This window comes from Hetaerina americana, unplaced genomic scaffold (genome assembly GCF_022747635.1).
Source record: "Hetaerina americana unplaced genomic scaffold, ioHetAmer1.1.p SCAF_7, whole genome shotgun sequence".
Taxonomy (NCBI): Eukaryota; Metazoa; Arthropoda; class Insecta; order Odonata; family Calopterygidae; genus Hetaerina; species Hetaerina americana.
In genome coordinates, this window is record NW_027287316.1 from 44,888,598 (window position 1) to 44,903,657 (window position 15,060).

The window sequence follows — 15,060 nt, forward strand, 5'->3', positions numbered from 1 at the left end:
TATTTTTCATTATTAATACTTCTGATTAATACATTATTAATACACAAATTCTGATTTGTGCACAATGAATTTGTGAATGCGTACACTAGAGGTTGAGAAAGTATGATACTTATATGTGTTACTTACCGCATGAAAATTTAGCATGATCACAGTTTGGCTCATTGGTAGTCATTCCATCTAGGTTCAATTTGCATTTGGTATCACAGAGTATTAAATGGTTCCTGCAAAAAACTCATGGCTATCTCTAAATGTTTAAAGATGGTGAAGGGAAAATGGTCCTCTTGTAGAGAAGGTTGTTAGGACCGGCCAAATGGAAGCTCTCCTTGAGGTATTTTGCCACTAAAAAGTTAATCAAATCCTTTATAATGTTGGATATAATGTTTATTATTGGAAAAAGAATTCTTCAAAACTCATATTAATTAGTGTTTAGAAGCATGAAATTAGGTGAAAACGGGATAGCCGAGACCAGAAACTTGATTGGCACAAGGATGAAAAGGGGATGGTGGAAAAAACAAAGTTACAAGTCAGGGGTGTGTTTAAGAAACAGTGACCCGCGTATGCCTCAATCACACACCACCAAGTCAAAATAAATAATAAAAATGAAATCAAACTTACAACCACTAGATCACTAGGGTGTGTCAAGGAATAACAGAGCTCCCGTAAATCGCATTCACACACACACTCAGGGTGTGCAAGGATCCCTCCTGTGACAGTGACCTGCCAGTCACACAGATGCAAGCCAAATTATAAAACAAATGTAGCGAAACACGGACGGATTAACGTAAACAAGCAATCACTCCGGTGTGTTAGACCTTTGTGAATCGCATTTACACGCACACTCAGGGTTTACAAGGATCCCTCCTATGGCAGTGACCCGCCAATCACAGAGATGAATGGCAAGTAGCAATACATAAGTTACAAAACAGGACGGACTTACGTAAATAAGCAATCACTCCAGTGCGTTAGACCTTTGTGATGGATTGAGTTACTTGTAACTTTGTTTTTTCCACCACCCACTTTTCAAACTTGTGCCAATCAAGTTTACGGTCTAGGCTATCCCATTTTCATTCCTTCAAGACCGTAGGTACGTTCATTTTATATTTACATGAAATTAGGTGTTTGATCAATTTGATTAATACAGAATAAATACTGTGAAAGTTGGATAAAATTTCCTTCAATACCAGCAATCAAATCAAGTCCTGATTAAACGAATGTAATAACTTTTACAAATTCTTAGTCAAAAATATTTCCTGTTATATATTTTTAAAAGAGCGCCAAAAGTCGGACGAATTGACTGTCGACGTAGTCGAACGAAATCGATACATTTACGGTACGGTTTGTTTACAAATATTTGTGAAATAATTTTTGTTCTTGTAATTCCAAAATAATGAAAGAAAACGAAGGTGTGGATCCTAAGAATGTATTGAAAAATAGAGAACTTCTGTACAGATTAATGGTGAGGTAAGGAAATGTTTTCTTGTAATCACGGGAGAAAATAAACTGACGCTGCATTTATCACATCTTACATATTATTATCAGTACTCAGTTATTACTATGATACGATAAAGTATGAACAGTATCCATATTTTTTATTATATCCTTTCTTTAGCCAATTATTCTACGATGGACACCAGAACTTGGCTGTAAGTTTATCCACAGCAGTTCAAGCCGATCCTCCTTGTCCACCGTCCGACAGACTTTTACACATAGTTCTGACCGGGCTACAGCATGAGCCAGGTATATAATAATGTTGAGGTTATGAATTTTTATTCATAATACTGCAATGCCCCTTTATACACGAAGAGTACAATTTTTCTATTCTTATGGTCACTTTCCCACAGTAAAATATGACCACCTCACATTTTTCAGCATAGGTTGTATCCACTAAAGTAGATGTGTCACTTTCTTTTCCATACTGCGAGTAATGACTTGCAGCCGGCCAAAGCTGGCCTATCTAGCTAAATCAATTTTCAACCATTTAAATTGTTTGAAGTCTTCACATTGTAATTTTTGGTGGTTTATATATCTCGCGTGGAAATGTAAGTTCTTTTTGTTTGCAAATAAAAATGTACTGTGGAATAATACTCTAAGTATAACTTGGTAAAACAGCTGCCTTTCCTCATTGTTTTTATAAACGGATTTCCTAACTTTCAGAGATACAAAAACCTCAGACAAGAGCGGAGGCATTATTAGGACCTGGTCTCGATTTAGAATTTGAGACGGATATGCAAACTACTGCTCCTGAACCAGCACTATATGAGACTGCTTACGTTACATCTCACAAAGGCAACTGCAGAGCTGGTGCATTCAGTAATGATGGTCAGCTGGTTGCTACAGGCAGCGTTGATGCATCCATTAAAGTATGCTTAATCTTACATTTTTGTACTTCTATCACTAATTGCATTAGAGTAATGTTAATATCAAACATAGCTGTTTGTCGTTTTACAATGTAATTGTTATGAAAGTCACTATGGCTGGGTTACACAATTTATTACTGTATTTGTAAGTTGCAAAAACTGACTGACCTAATCACTCAATAACTCTGGTTAGTGTAGCAGGTCTGGTAGGTGTTCATTCCAATGCCAATCACACAAATCGAACCGATAGCAAGTTGTCAACTGTCAACAATGCCATCATTGTAACTTCTTCAGTGACAATTTCATTATCTGACTTTGGACTTGATAATTGAATGCTTAAGTTTTATGGTTATTCTGATAATTTCATATTTTTATGGGAGGTAAATTTCACATAATTAATACTTCCTGGTATTTGCTTCATTAAAAGATTTATGAAAAGTCAGTTCTTAGTATGTTGAGACATTTTAGTATTCCCTCTGCCCCTTCTCCCCCAATGTAAACAGCCTTGGGAGTTAAGTCCCTAATGGCCATTATGGGCTACTTGTTATATTAGCTCCCTCTTACCACATTATTTCCCTCTTTGATTTTCATTACTTTCAACTTGTCATCATGCCATCCGAAAAGCATTTTCTCATCCCTCCTCTACCTTGCTTACCCAACATTCTCCTCTGTATAACAGCCTTCAACATCTCGCTACATGTCAGTATTTCTTCCTACCACTTTCTGCCTTCTTCAGATTTCACCTAGGAACTTCCCTCTTCTCTTACTATGTTTAAAACTTGATTATCAGTCTTCTTCTCTTTCCCGCTTACATTCTCCATTCCTCTCCATACCTGCACATTAAAAGTTTTTCAACCAACCCACATATTTTTACCTCTAAGAACAGGTTTCAAATTCATATAATAGCCAATTACTAAAGTCTTTTATAATCTTTACTTGTGTACTTAGTATACCTGGCATCAACTCCCTTCTTGTAAATTCTGTGGCTGATTTTGTGGTCTGTGAATGAAATCCCTGAGCTTCCTTTCCAGTATCCAATAATATCACTCATTCCTTTTAGTTGATATATGGATATCCAACCAATGCACATTTTTTGCCTATTGAATTCCTGTATTCCCATATGAATCCAAACTGCATACCGGTACAATGTACAGGTATGATAAAAAGCCTTAACTATATCATTGAGTTTTAACATTTATTCATATGAAAAACTTTACTTAAATATTTTACATTTTTGCTATTTACTACTGATACAATTTTAATGAATCAAGCTATGCCAAAGCAATGCATATAATTTGTGGGTCAAAAGTACTATAGGTAAACTGAGGCAAATGGTAATTTTCTTATAAATTTTGCCTATTTTTACTAAATTATTTTTTGGATCCTACATAACTCATGTGTGTCTAGTTGATGTTTTTTTACAATTCCTGTAATAATCACTTTTAATTCTAAAATGTTATTACACATAATATCCTTTGAATATATTTCAGATTCTGGATGTAGATCGTATGTTAGCTAAGTCTGCACCAGATGCTGTAGAACCTGCTGGAGGGGATCAGCAAGGACATCCTGTTATTCGGACATTATATGATCACTTGGAAGAAGTTACATGTCTTGAATTTCATCCTAGGGAACCAATTCTAGTATCTGGGTCACGAGATTTCACTATAAAACTTTTTGACTACAGTAAGGCATCAGTTAAGAAGGCATTTAAAACTATAACGGTAATTATTAAATTTTAAAATTTTTCATTTTGAACATGATTTATCTACTCTGACATTTTAGAGGCTTGGAGTGTGGTATATATAAATTTCAAATATAATTGTTCATTAACTGTACCACTGTAAATGTATCAAATATACCAAGCCCTGTTACCGGACAGTTCCCTTTGGTTCAGCAAGTGACTTGATGATGTAGCATTTGACTAACCTACTTTATATTTTAAATATGAATATGAATTCCTCATCCCTAATGGTTTATACTTGACTTCTAATAAAAGAACTTTACCATTTTGTCACAAAATGCTTTCTCTCCAGAAGTTAGTTCTATAATACAATCCCTGGTCGTAGCATGTGACATGTTGGGGAAATTTCAATCTAAATCAAAGTCTTTTATAGATGTGCACCCTCTCTCAATCGAAGATTCTACAGGTGCATTATAGAAATCCATTCAATGAAACACTGGTTTATCAACTTCGGTGCAGTTTGTTTTGAAGCACTGCATAATGTATTTCTTATCTCCACCAACAGGATGCTGATCAGATACGGTGCATGGCGTTTCACCCAACAGGTGACTATTTGGTAGTGGGTACCAACCATCCTGTAATGCGAGTGTATGATGTCAACACTGCTCAATGTTATGTGTGCAGTATTCCAAGTCACCAGCATGTTGCAGGACTAACATCAATAAAGTATTTATTTTCAATTTTGTACATTTGTATGTAAATATGTCATTGACATTTCAAGCATTTAATGCTCATAGATTTTATGTTACTCATCCTTAAAAATGAACCTCAGATAGAATATATATCGACAAATTAATAACTTTTCTATTTAAGAGATTAAAGTATTTTTGCATGAGTTAGACATTCCTCCTAAATTAATGGAAGTTAAAGGATTATCTGAGAGACATTCATTTATTGATAGCTTTCAGTGAGTCATGATTCAAGTTTTACGATGTATAAAGATAGTGAAGAAGTAAGAAGTGTGCTGAATTAATCAACACGGGAATCATGGAGGGAAACTTTACAGTGAGCTCATTAATTATTTGTAAGCGAGGAATTACAGTTTTTTTCATTCTATGAGAGGAACCACTTCTTTAATTTAATGAAGTTGCACCTGTTTTTTTCATAGTAAGTATGGTATTCTCACAACAGACCTGATGAAAAGTGTTTATTTATTCACATGAAGGTATTCTCCTGATGCCAAAGTATATGCATCAGCAGGACGTGATGGCAGTGTGAAAGTTTGGGATGGTGTATCCAATAGGTGCGTCAATACATTTCTGAAAGCTCATGATGGAGCTGAAGTCTGCTCAATTACATTTTCACGGAATGGGAAAGTAAGTAGATACAGTGTTTTTTTTGTAGTCAGTGGTGGAACTTTAATTACTTTAATTTAAATTTCAAATGTATTCAGGGAAATGTCAGATTGTGAAGTAAATATCCTATTTTCCCAATACTCAAAAAGGGTTCCTTATAGTGTCCTTCATGTTCATAAAATCATAAGGTTACCAGGTGGTGGACAAAAGAGGGAAAAAATAAATCTTTATCATTGTTGCTCAGAGTTACTTAAAATTTGTGTTGATTATTTTACAATATAGTATTCAATGTTTTCATATATCCATGTTAAGTCGTGCCCTCATTAAATCTTCTACTCTCCCTTTGCCAAAATCTTAGCTAGGTAGTTCAAATAAATTAAAACTTGAATTGTCGAACTGTTCAAAAAACACTGCTAATTCATCTAAAATTAATTCGCCTTCCAGTATTTACTTTCTTCTGGGAAGGATTCATTGGTTAAGTTGTGGGAGCTTTCAACAAGCAGATGTCTTATAGCTTACACAGGTGCTGGAACCACAGGTAAGGAAAGCACAAAATCATGATTTATTAATTAGGTAATCTACTGGTTTTGGATGTATGTATGTATTTCATAATGATCAGTAGAAGTAATAATCTGGGTATGAATATGACTCATTACTGTCACTCGCAGAATGCAATTACTATGTACATATTGGGGGAATTATTGAGTGTTTACTGTCCTACAAGAGTACTCATTTAACTCTTACCTTTTCCATAAATAAATATTTTTTTTCCTGCAGGGAAACAAGAGCACAAAGCACAAGCTGCCTTTAATCATACAGAAGATTATGTTATGTTCCCTGACGAAGCTACAACTAGTCTTTGCTGTTGGAATTCAAGGAATGCATCCAGAAAGCAGCTCCTTTCTTTAGGTGAGTCATGGTTATTTTTCAAAACTTAAAAAAGAAAACTGAATGTAATGAATTACACTAAAACATAATCATTTCAACCCCACTCCATTCAAAATATGGATAATTCAAAGCTAAGAGTAAACCCCTGTTACAGGCATGGTGCTTTTTAGTACATTTACACCAAAGACATCTGTGATGAAATTCAAAGTCATGATCTGATTTCTTTCAAAATCTTTTTATGCTAAATATTTCATGACATGAAGTACTTGCATAGTAAAGTTTTGTGTATGCATTAGAAAGGCTGTACATATTGCTCTCCTTCATCACAGGCTATCAATCTAAGGATTGGTTGGTCACAGCTCTCCAGAATCTCCTGTTTCCTGCCAGTCTCTTCATTCCCTCTTATGTCCTTGCACCAACATTTTCCATTGCCTCGCGGTTTGTTTTAGGCTTTTCCTCTGTTACTCTCCCCTCACATGTTTCCCTCAATTATGACCTTCAGTATGCTATTGAGCCTCAGGATACATCCAGCCAGTCATTTAAGCCTCACATCTGTAGCAATTGCTGTCCATGCATTGCAAAAAAGAAACTCCATTGCACCAAGATTTGAATTTATTTTTAATTAGTCAATAAAAAAGTTGAAGTAATATCCGAGAAATTTTGCAAATGAAGCTGTAGTGTGACCTTGAATTGCTGGACATATTACAAATTTTTCTATACCATTTTTGTTTCTTCAAATTTCTCATTTCTGCTTGTGTTGTTGTAAATGTCTCAATGTCATAGAAAAGCTTACTTAAAATATGTTTTATTTAGGTGTTTCTTCATGTTGCTTTTTCTGTCATCTTCTCCAAGTTAACAGGCAGCCTTTTTGTTTATTCTCATCCACTATTGATAATCTTTGGCAATATACCATATGATTTTTCCTATGGATATGCACTCTGTAGTATTTCTTTGGATTTATCGTCGTATTCTCTAAGTAAGCATAGAGTGTACCTGGTGAAAGTGCCTCGCCTTATTCCTTTCTTGTTTCCAGGTTTTTCATTTCTAAATCTAGGTAATGCTTTCGTCTTGTCTTTAAAACATTATACATATTATCCTTTATTGTTAGTGCATAAATAGCTCCCTACATTTTTTCTGCATATTTCTCTAATTTTTCTGGGTATGAAAAGAATATGAATAAAATTATGTAGAAGGAAATCGTAGATGGAGTGGCTTAGTACTTGTGTAAATATTTGAAAATGTGTACTTATAGCATTAAAATGTGTTGTTTCTCATGTATTTTGACACTATTTACATCCATCTTTCAATAGAATTGAAATTGATGCATATTTGCTGGAGAATAATTGAATATTCCTGGGTTCGTAGGTATTCTTTTATATTTCAGTTATTGCATCAGTTTTTTAGCTTGCTATCCATTCCAGAAATGTGGATTATTGAGCTCCTACAGAATTATTATCAAAATTGTTGTGTTGAGTGAGATTTTGTAAGATGAAATATTGGTATCCATTAGATATGTGTCTCATTATTCAAAAGAGGCTTATGAAGTAGATTCTCAGTAACTTAAAAGCTGTACAATATGTGTATAAGTATGGGCACTGGTAGTAAAAGATGTGTATTCCTTTTTCAGGTCATAATGGTCCTGTTAGGTATTTAGTGCATTCCCCAAATGCACCTGCATTCCTTACCTGTTCTGATGATTTCCGTGCACGATTTTGGTATAGAAGAACTCCAACACATTGAAGTTAATTCTGATGAAGAAAACTTATTGTTTCCTGGTCATCTTATTCCTTGTGTGTCTTAAGGTTGTATGAAAGTTTAACTCAGGAGTGAACTTATGATCAATATTTTCTGTATCAACTTTGTTTTTAAATAATAAACCAAATGAAATCTTTCATGAAAAGATAAACACCTAAAATTAAATTTCTTTGATTGCTCACATTCTGTTTCTTATCGTTCATAAGTTTTCTGTAGTTCAACTAATATCTGGTCTCACAGCATATTCTAATGAGGTTGTATTAGAGCTCCAAGCATGATAGTCATCGAATTCTGAAATGGACCCTTCTGAAACTTATTAAAAGATGTTAATTATGCAAAGTAGGCATGATAGTAGTGGTTAATTTAATAATGAATACATTAATGTAATTGATAATTTTTACAAGTGTTGATTTTAACGACGGAAGGTAGTACTGTAATTTGTCCTATATACTGATACATTCTTGGTCACACTAAGAGAATGCCTCACCTTTGAATATCATTCTTTACTTTTCTCTATAATGGACCATTTTCAATCTATTAGCAAAAATGGCCTGAATAACATTCTTTTTTACCTGTATTCTTTACACCTCCTCAATATCAGTACTGATTGAATCTTATATTGATAAACCTGGATCAAGGAGAGAATTGAAATTGTTGAAAATCTTGCATCTTCAGTTAATTATTTCCCCTAGTTGAGCTACATGGAATATGACATTTATGACAACTAGACAGCATAGTTGTGATTGCCTACCTCAACATCGCCTTATCTCCTCACTCCAAAATTCTCCTCACTCTGCAGAATGGGATCTTATAATAGATCTAAGTCCACTAAACTGAGTGTCCCTTTAGTGGGGAAATAAAAGTTCTGTGGTCATCATTACACAAAATCTCTGCCAAACCGAGTTCAAAGCAGTGGAAAAGAAAGCCCAGAAGAGAACTGCAATAGTTAAGGTTGGTATATGGAATATTGGGACAATAATGACAGGGAAGCTAAAAAATATCAAAGGAGAAATACATAAAGAAGGCATGGATATGTTAGGATTGTATGGAGTTAGATGGAGAGACAGTAGGGATTACTGGAGCAATAGTTACAGAGCAAATGCAGAGTTAATAGTAGGGGGTGGAGAGTCAATGTGCAGTGGTCGTAGTACTAAATAGGAAACTAGGGATAAGGTTGGTGAATATGTAGCCACAGGTGAGTGGTAGAATATTATTGGTGGAGATTAAAGCAGATCATATTAGAGTAGTAATAGTAGTAGTATTTAGGGTGGCGACCAACAGCTGAGGTCATTTGCCATTTGTCATAGGAAAGGATGAAGGGTGGAGAGAAACCCGGCGTCGGCATTAGCCTACTCTTTATGAAAGGCACCAAGGGGTCCACAGCTTAACATCCTATCTGATGGACGGCATACTCTCTCAAAGTGCCCTCCACTAGGCACCTCAAGTAGGGATCGAGATACCTCTGACAAATATTCAACTCCACCTGGATTTGAACCTGGGCCCTCAGGGTGGGAAGCCAGTACGTAAGCCCCCAGACCATCTCGATCCTCAATAAATTGGAGTAATCCAGATGTAATAAATGGACCTTCAAGTTGTCACTGTTGGGAAAAAGTTTATATATTCAATAGCAAAACTAATTACTAATTATAGTGGTAGGCAAAGGGGTGGGAGAGAGATAGGAGAGTACAGTTTAGGAATTACAAATAATCCTGGTGACAAATAAATTAAGTCCTGCTGGAGATAAGGTGTAATAATAATTAATATCTGGTTCAAGCATCACCCAAGGTATAATAGGTAGGTACTCATGGAAAATGCCAGATTGTATCATGGTTTGCCATAGATTTAGAAAGTGTCATCAAATTACACAGCTTTCCAGTTGTTTATGCATTCGAATCATAATTTAGTTGGCATGGAAAGGGGTTGAGCTAAGAATATAGTTGGGCAGTGAGATGACTTAAGTCAGTTACATTTGCTGATGATCAAGCAATAATTATATAGATAAAGTCTTTAAATAACATATCATTTGGTTCTTTACAGGAAAAATGTGAGAGTTGAGAAATCAATATGAACTGAAAGGAAACAAATGTAATGAGATTCTAAAGATGTAGGCAAAATAAGTTAAACATAAAGTAGAAGAGAAAGTAGGACAGTACATCTATAAGGATGGCATTCTAGGGGAATGTAGGCATCAAAGTGGAGACATTAGAGTAAGAATTGTTTCAGTAAAAAGAGCATGTACATAAATAAGGGAATTGGTGGCAGATACACTAAGTAAATATATGTATAAATAAAAATGGAGCGTAGAACTTAATGGATATAAAACCTGGATTTTGAGGCAAGAGGATGAGCATGGATTGGAGAATTCTGAGATGTGTGTGACAAAAAAGAAATGGTACATAGAGGAAGACAAATGCTTAAGTTTTAAGTATTTTGAATGAGAGTAAATTGCTAGGGCTAATCTGAAAAAGTGGATGGAGGCAATATTGGAAAGAATGCCATATCGTGATGTCGAAAGATGTGATAGATCTGTGAGTTTTGGGTAAATGATGTAAAAGGAGGAGAATAAGATTTTTAGACAGCATTAAGGTAAACAGAAATTATGAAAAAGGAATTAATGTAGGACAAATAAAAGGAAATTCTTGTGATATGTAAAACGTAATAGTCATTAGGGACCATCCAAAACCTTAAGTAGGTGGAAAACCTTGAATAAGTTGATTTTTATAATTTTGTAGTGTTTATTTTCCCCATAAAATTTATATAAATTTTCATTTTAGAGAATAATTTAGGTTAGCCATCGAATATATTTTAATAATGTTTGGCTAACCTGTCACATTGTTAATTCAAATCCAGTAATGATTTTGGCATCTTTGAGGTATAAATTTGGAAAGGGCTATGTGTTGTTATTAGAAATAAAGAGTAAAAAGAAAACAAATTGATTTAATTTTATTTATTTATTGCTTTATTGAACATAAGCTGGTTCAGCATGGTTTTTTTCATGAAATGATAACATGTACATCAATTTTGTTGGTATACCTTACATGAAAAAAAAGGTTATTTACATTAATTACATAGGGATATTTTTCATACTACATTTAAGACTTTTCTTTACATAATGCACAAACTTCATCCACAGAGTAAAAAGGTTTTATAAACAAGTATGCTCTAAGATTATGGTTGAAATTATTTGAAGGAAATGCTTTCAAATCTGGGGGAAACATGGTATTGTCCCATGGTGGTCAGTGGTCGTCCCATCACTCAAATTATATGATCTTGCCTCAACGTGTATGTCAAGTTTTTTCCGTTTATAATGGTGATGGATATTTAGGTTCCGTTCATATATATGCATGTTATTCTTAACAAATAAAATTAGATTGTATACATAAAGAGCAGCCAGTGGCATACTTTGCAGCTCATGAAAATGAGGCTTGCAGTGGTGTCTAAAAGGTAAGGTTAAGATAGCTCTTATGGCCCTGGTTCCTGCACTATAAAAATATTTTGCCTCTGGCTTGAGCCACCCCAGGATGCCATAAAATAATTGAGATTGAAAATTTGAGTGATAAATACATTTAACGATACTTAAGTTAGCACTAAAAAACTAAAATTTCAGCTGAAAAATAGTTTTATTAAGTTTCAATTTAAGTTAGCTACATATAAGGACCATTTTAGGGATGATTTTCAGTCTGAACACCCAAGAAATTTACACGATCCGCAAAATTTAGGTTCTTATCATGGAGTTTTACTGAGAGTGCAGGATTTTTGCTATAATGTATGCATACTGTGGGTAGCAATAGTCCAGGGGTAGAGCGTTAACTACTGTGTCACACAAGTTGCTTCCCAGATAATAACCAATGATGTTAACTTATTTAATTCTAATAGGCTGAACCGGTATTCTGAAAAACATAGAAAATCATCCTTTTCCCGATCTTTGTTTGGAATTATGTCAGTGTCACTGAGTTTTTATTTAACTTTGGGCTTTCTGATAATATATTTTAACTATGGTTTCGTCACTTTTTGTAAATATAAGAGTTTCATTGCAATGTAGTCATAATTAATTAATAATGCATTTCTTAGTAATTGCCTTCCTTGATGGATTTCTGTAAATGATTATGACATGAAAGGCGACATGCAATCCTTTTCTTTATAAAGAATCATTATCAGTGAGAAATGGAATACCAGTAAGTTATCACTCTTTTTGATTGAGTTGAGTCAAGAATTAAGTTTATAGGTACTAAACTATGACGAAAGGTTTTCTTTTTGTTTTGTATTTTAATGTTATAATATGCTAAGATAACACCTTTACCGAGAAATAAACTCTAATACTCTACACCTTGGAGAATTCCAAGGGTCAACCTAAGTAGGTAGGTAATATGTGGTATGAATAGATGTATTTGTATGACCATTTACACCTTTTCTCTCATAATTGTAACATATGATACCTCAGCTACCCCTTTTCTGTCCTGGTAATTTTTTATCACTATTTCCGGTCTTCATAAACCACTTCCTATTAAATAATAAATGTATACCCGACTTGTAGACTATAAGTTGCCCAGGAATTCGCTGAAAATATATATTATCTTTGAACTTTTTCACCACTTATATTACATTTGGATATAATGATTTCCCTATATTTTATTCATAATTGTTTTAGTGAAATTTGTGCATATTGGCTAACTTATCTTGTACATATTTCAATGGTTTTATTTCGAAATCCCCGCGAGTATTTTGTAAGTTCGCCTTTCGGCCATCTTGAGTGATGCAAGTATGCCTTAAGGTTATCCCCGTTATTCATTTCATCATTCGGAACGACTCGTAGGGATCATGGGATAACCAGCGTGCGTTTGTTTCATTCGTTTCATTTGTTGGCGGTGTTCTCTGAAGTCGTGAAAGATGAGCGAAAGGAGACGCGGTCCTGGGTTGGGTGTTCTACTATTGTGTTATGAAGTTGCAAGCATAGGATTTTCGCAAATTCCTCCAGTGACATTAATTGCCGTTGTTGGTCAGGTACTTAATTGAAATTTGTGATTGATACATACCTTTTAAGTAGTTGTGCACGCTTGCCTTGATTAGTCATTGTAATTTTTGAATTGACTCACTTTCTTTGTTCAACTAGGCCCTCCTATATAGCGGCTATATTTCCGTTCCATGGGATAGATGGGACGTTTGTGTCAGCGCGGAGAATATTTTAAATGGAAAAGAGTATTCTCGACTTTTTCTTTCGGCAGTTGAACATGGTTCCGACATGCATTTGTATTATAATATGATATCTTTTATCTCTAAGGTAAGTTAATATCACCTTTTGTTATTCCCAAAATGGAAGCTTATCATGAAATTAAATACGTGTTGCATTTATAGGCCCGGGGACTGGAGCAAGATATGTTTGGAAGTTGTAATTTCGCAGTATTTTTATTGCTGATGACGCTGTTGTGCAGTGTTACGTATGTCGCCTTGTCTGCCATACTGTTTCGAGTTCTTCATGATTATGCTTACATGAAAACATGCGCCATTGGATTTTCGGGTGAGCCTTGTGGTGGAATGTCTATTTTTAGAAGAAAATGTACAGCTTTCTAAAATTATCAGTTTAAGCATCGCCACGTGATTTTTTACAGGTGTTGTGTTCGCTCTGAAAGCTCTAACGACAAAGCGAGAAGATGCGGTGAACCCTGGAGGGCGTTTGAGGGAAATAGATGGTTCATTAAATCTGCCATTTCAGAATACTGTTTGGTCTGAGTTAATTCTTATCTACTTCCTGGTTCCCGGTTCGTCATTCGTCGGACACCTTGCTGGAATCTTAGCTGGGATGGCATATATCCACACTCCTGTGGGAGACCTAGTGGATCATATTATTGCCATGGTTACAGGTAAAAATGTTATGCTATCCCAATGCAATAATTCTAATATATCTTCTGCTTCGATTACCCTAATAGAGCTAACATCAGATCATAACATGAATGCTCGACTTGTGTGTGCTTCTCAAACCTGAAACTACATTGACAAATTAGGTGTTGACTGGTATTTTCAAATTTAATATTATTTTAAGTTGCCCCGTAATTTGTATACATAATCGTGCATGCTGATGGAACTCTGTCATTACCGTTAATCCTGGAAATAGTGTAAATTACCCTAACGATGCACCATATTTCAACTCTGCGGGCCTTTTTCAATCTGCAAACCTTTCTTACATGGTAAAACTAAACCCATTTATTTAAGTTTTACGAAAACTGCGAATTAATTTTTGGGAAGTAATTTTGTAAAAGTTAGCGTTGTACAAGTGAAATAACTCTTTGATTGTTTTGTGTGGCTTTGCCAAGTGTTTAGAAGCTTTTAAATGGCAGAGTTGATTTTTGTGGGGATTTTCCTATTACTTTAGATTATAGGAAGTGAACTCAGGTTTTGGTTGCATGTGGTTGTAGGCCACAGGTAGCATGGGTTGTGCGCTATAAATTATAATATCATTTCAACCGTTGAATGCTGATTATTAATTATATATAGTGTCCTCACCTAATTCATGAATGTGTAGTGGGGTTGAAAATCTTGTTATCATTTGGTGTTCTGGAACAAGTCACCAGTGAAATATGATAATCCACATCACAAGTATAATGAAGTGCCGTGTGTCAGTGCATTTCTTTTTAATAAATGTTTAAGTTCATGTAAATTGTAGTATTTTAACAAGTCTTGCTTAATGGCATTCTTAAATTTTGCACTGGATATACAGAGAAAGTTCCTGTGTACGATCTGTAAAAAAAAGTTTTTGATACCTCTGCTGAAAATACCCTCAATTTTTCCTGAAGTTGATGCATTATTTTATTTTTTTCAGGAGAAAGACTTTATCGCTGGAGCTACTTAATGGGGTACACTTAAGGAAGATGCCACACATTGGGTCTTCAATGGAAATTGATTGCCAGCATGATATTACTAGTTTAAGATGATGTTTACATTTTTTAATTGAGATACTGTATATTTTTGAGAAATATTTTTATTAAAATAAAAGGCCAGCTTTCAATGACCTATCTTTTATAGAACA

General features: G+C 34.6%; 2 protein-coding genes across 2 annotated transcripts; both read left to right on the top strand.

The window, feature by feature from the left end:
- Positions 1-1,334: 1,334 nt before the first annotated feature.
- Positions 1,335-8,181, top strand: LOC139696463 (cleavage stimulation factor subunit 1-like). Its single transcript, XM_071595243.1, has 9 exons — positions 1,335-1,461; positions 1,610-1,737; positions 2,155-2,360; positions 3,848-4,081; positions 4,607-4,767; positions 5,267-5,417; positions 5,841-5,934; positions 6,174-6,305; positions 7,912-8,181. The coding sequence occupies exons 1-9, from the start codon at positions 1,388-1,390 to the stop codon at positions 8,022-8,024; spliced, it is 1,293 nt and encodes a 430-aa protein (XP_071451344.1). The 5' UTR covers positions 1,335-1,387; the 3' UTR covers positions 8,025-8,181.
- Positions 8,182-12,864: 4,683 nt separating this feature from the next.
- Positions 12,865-15,056, top strand: LOC139696716 (rhomboid-related protein 4-like). The gene is made up of 5 exons (XM_071595554.1): positions 12,865-13,040; positions 13,150-13,317; positions 13,392-13,554; positions 13,646-13,897; positions 14,854-15,056. Exons 1-5 carry the CDS (start codon positions 12,927-12,929, stop codon positions 14,895-14,897), a joined length of 741 nt encoding a protein of 246 aa, XP_071451655.1. The 5' UTR covers positions 12,865-12,926; the 3' UTR covers positions 14,898-15,056.
- The last annotated feature ends 4 nt before the right edge of the window (positions 15,057-15,060 follow it).

Coding starts and splice junctions, on each gene's coding strand:
- LOC139696463 (XM_071595243.1), top strand. CDS start 1,388: ATGAAAGAAAACGAAGGTGTGGATCCTAAGAATGTATTGAAAAATAGA. Junction 4,082..4,606: donor AGGCATTTAAAACTATAACG/GTAATTATTAAA, acceptor CTCCACCAACAG/GATGCTGATCAGATACGGTG. Junction 5,935..6,173: donor CACAGGTGCTGGAACCACAG/GTAAGGAAAGCA, acceptor TTTTTCCTGCAG/GGAAACAAGAGCACAAAGCA.
- LOC139696716 (XM_071595554.1), top strand. CDS start 12,927: ATGAGCGAAAGGAGACGCGGTCCTGGGTTGGGTGTTCTACTATTGTGT. Junction 13,041..13,149: donor TAATTGCCGTTGTTGGTCAG/GTACTTAATTGA, acceptor TTGTTCAACTAG/GCCCTCCTATATAGCGGCTA. Junction 13,898..14,853: donor TATTATTGCCATGGTTACAG/GTAAAAATGTTA, acceptor TATTTTTTTCAG/GAGAAAGACTTTATCGCTGG.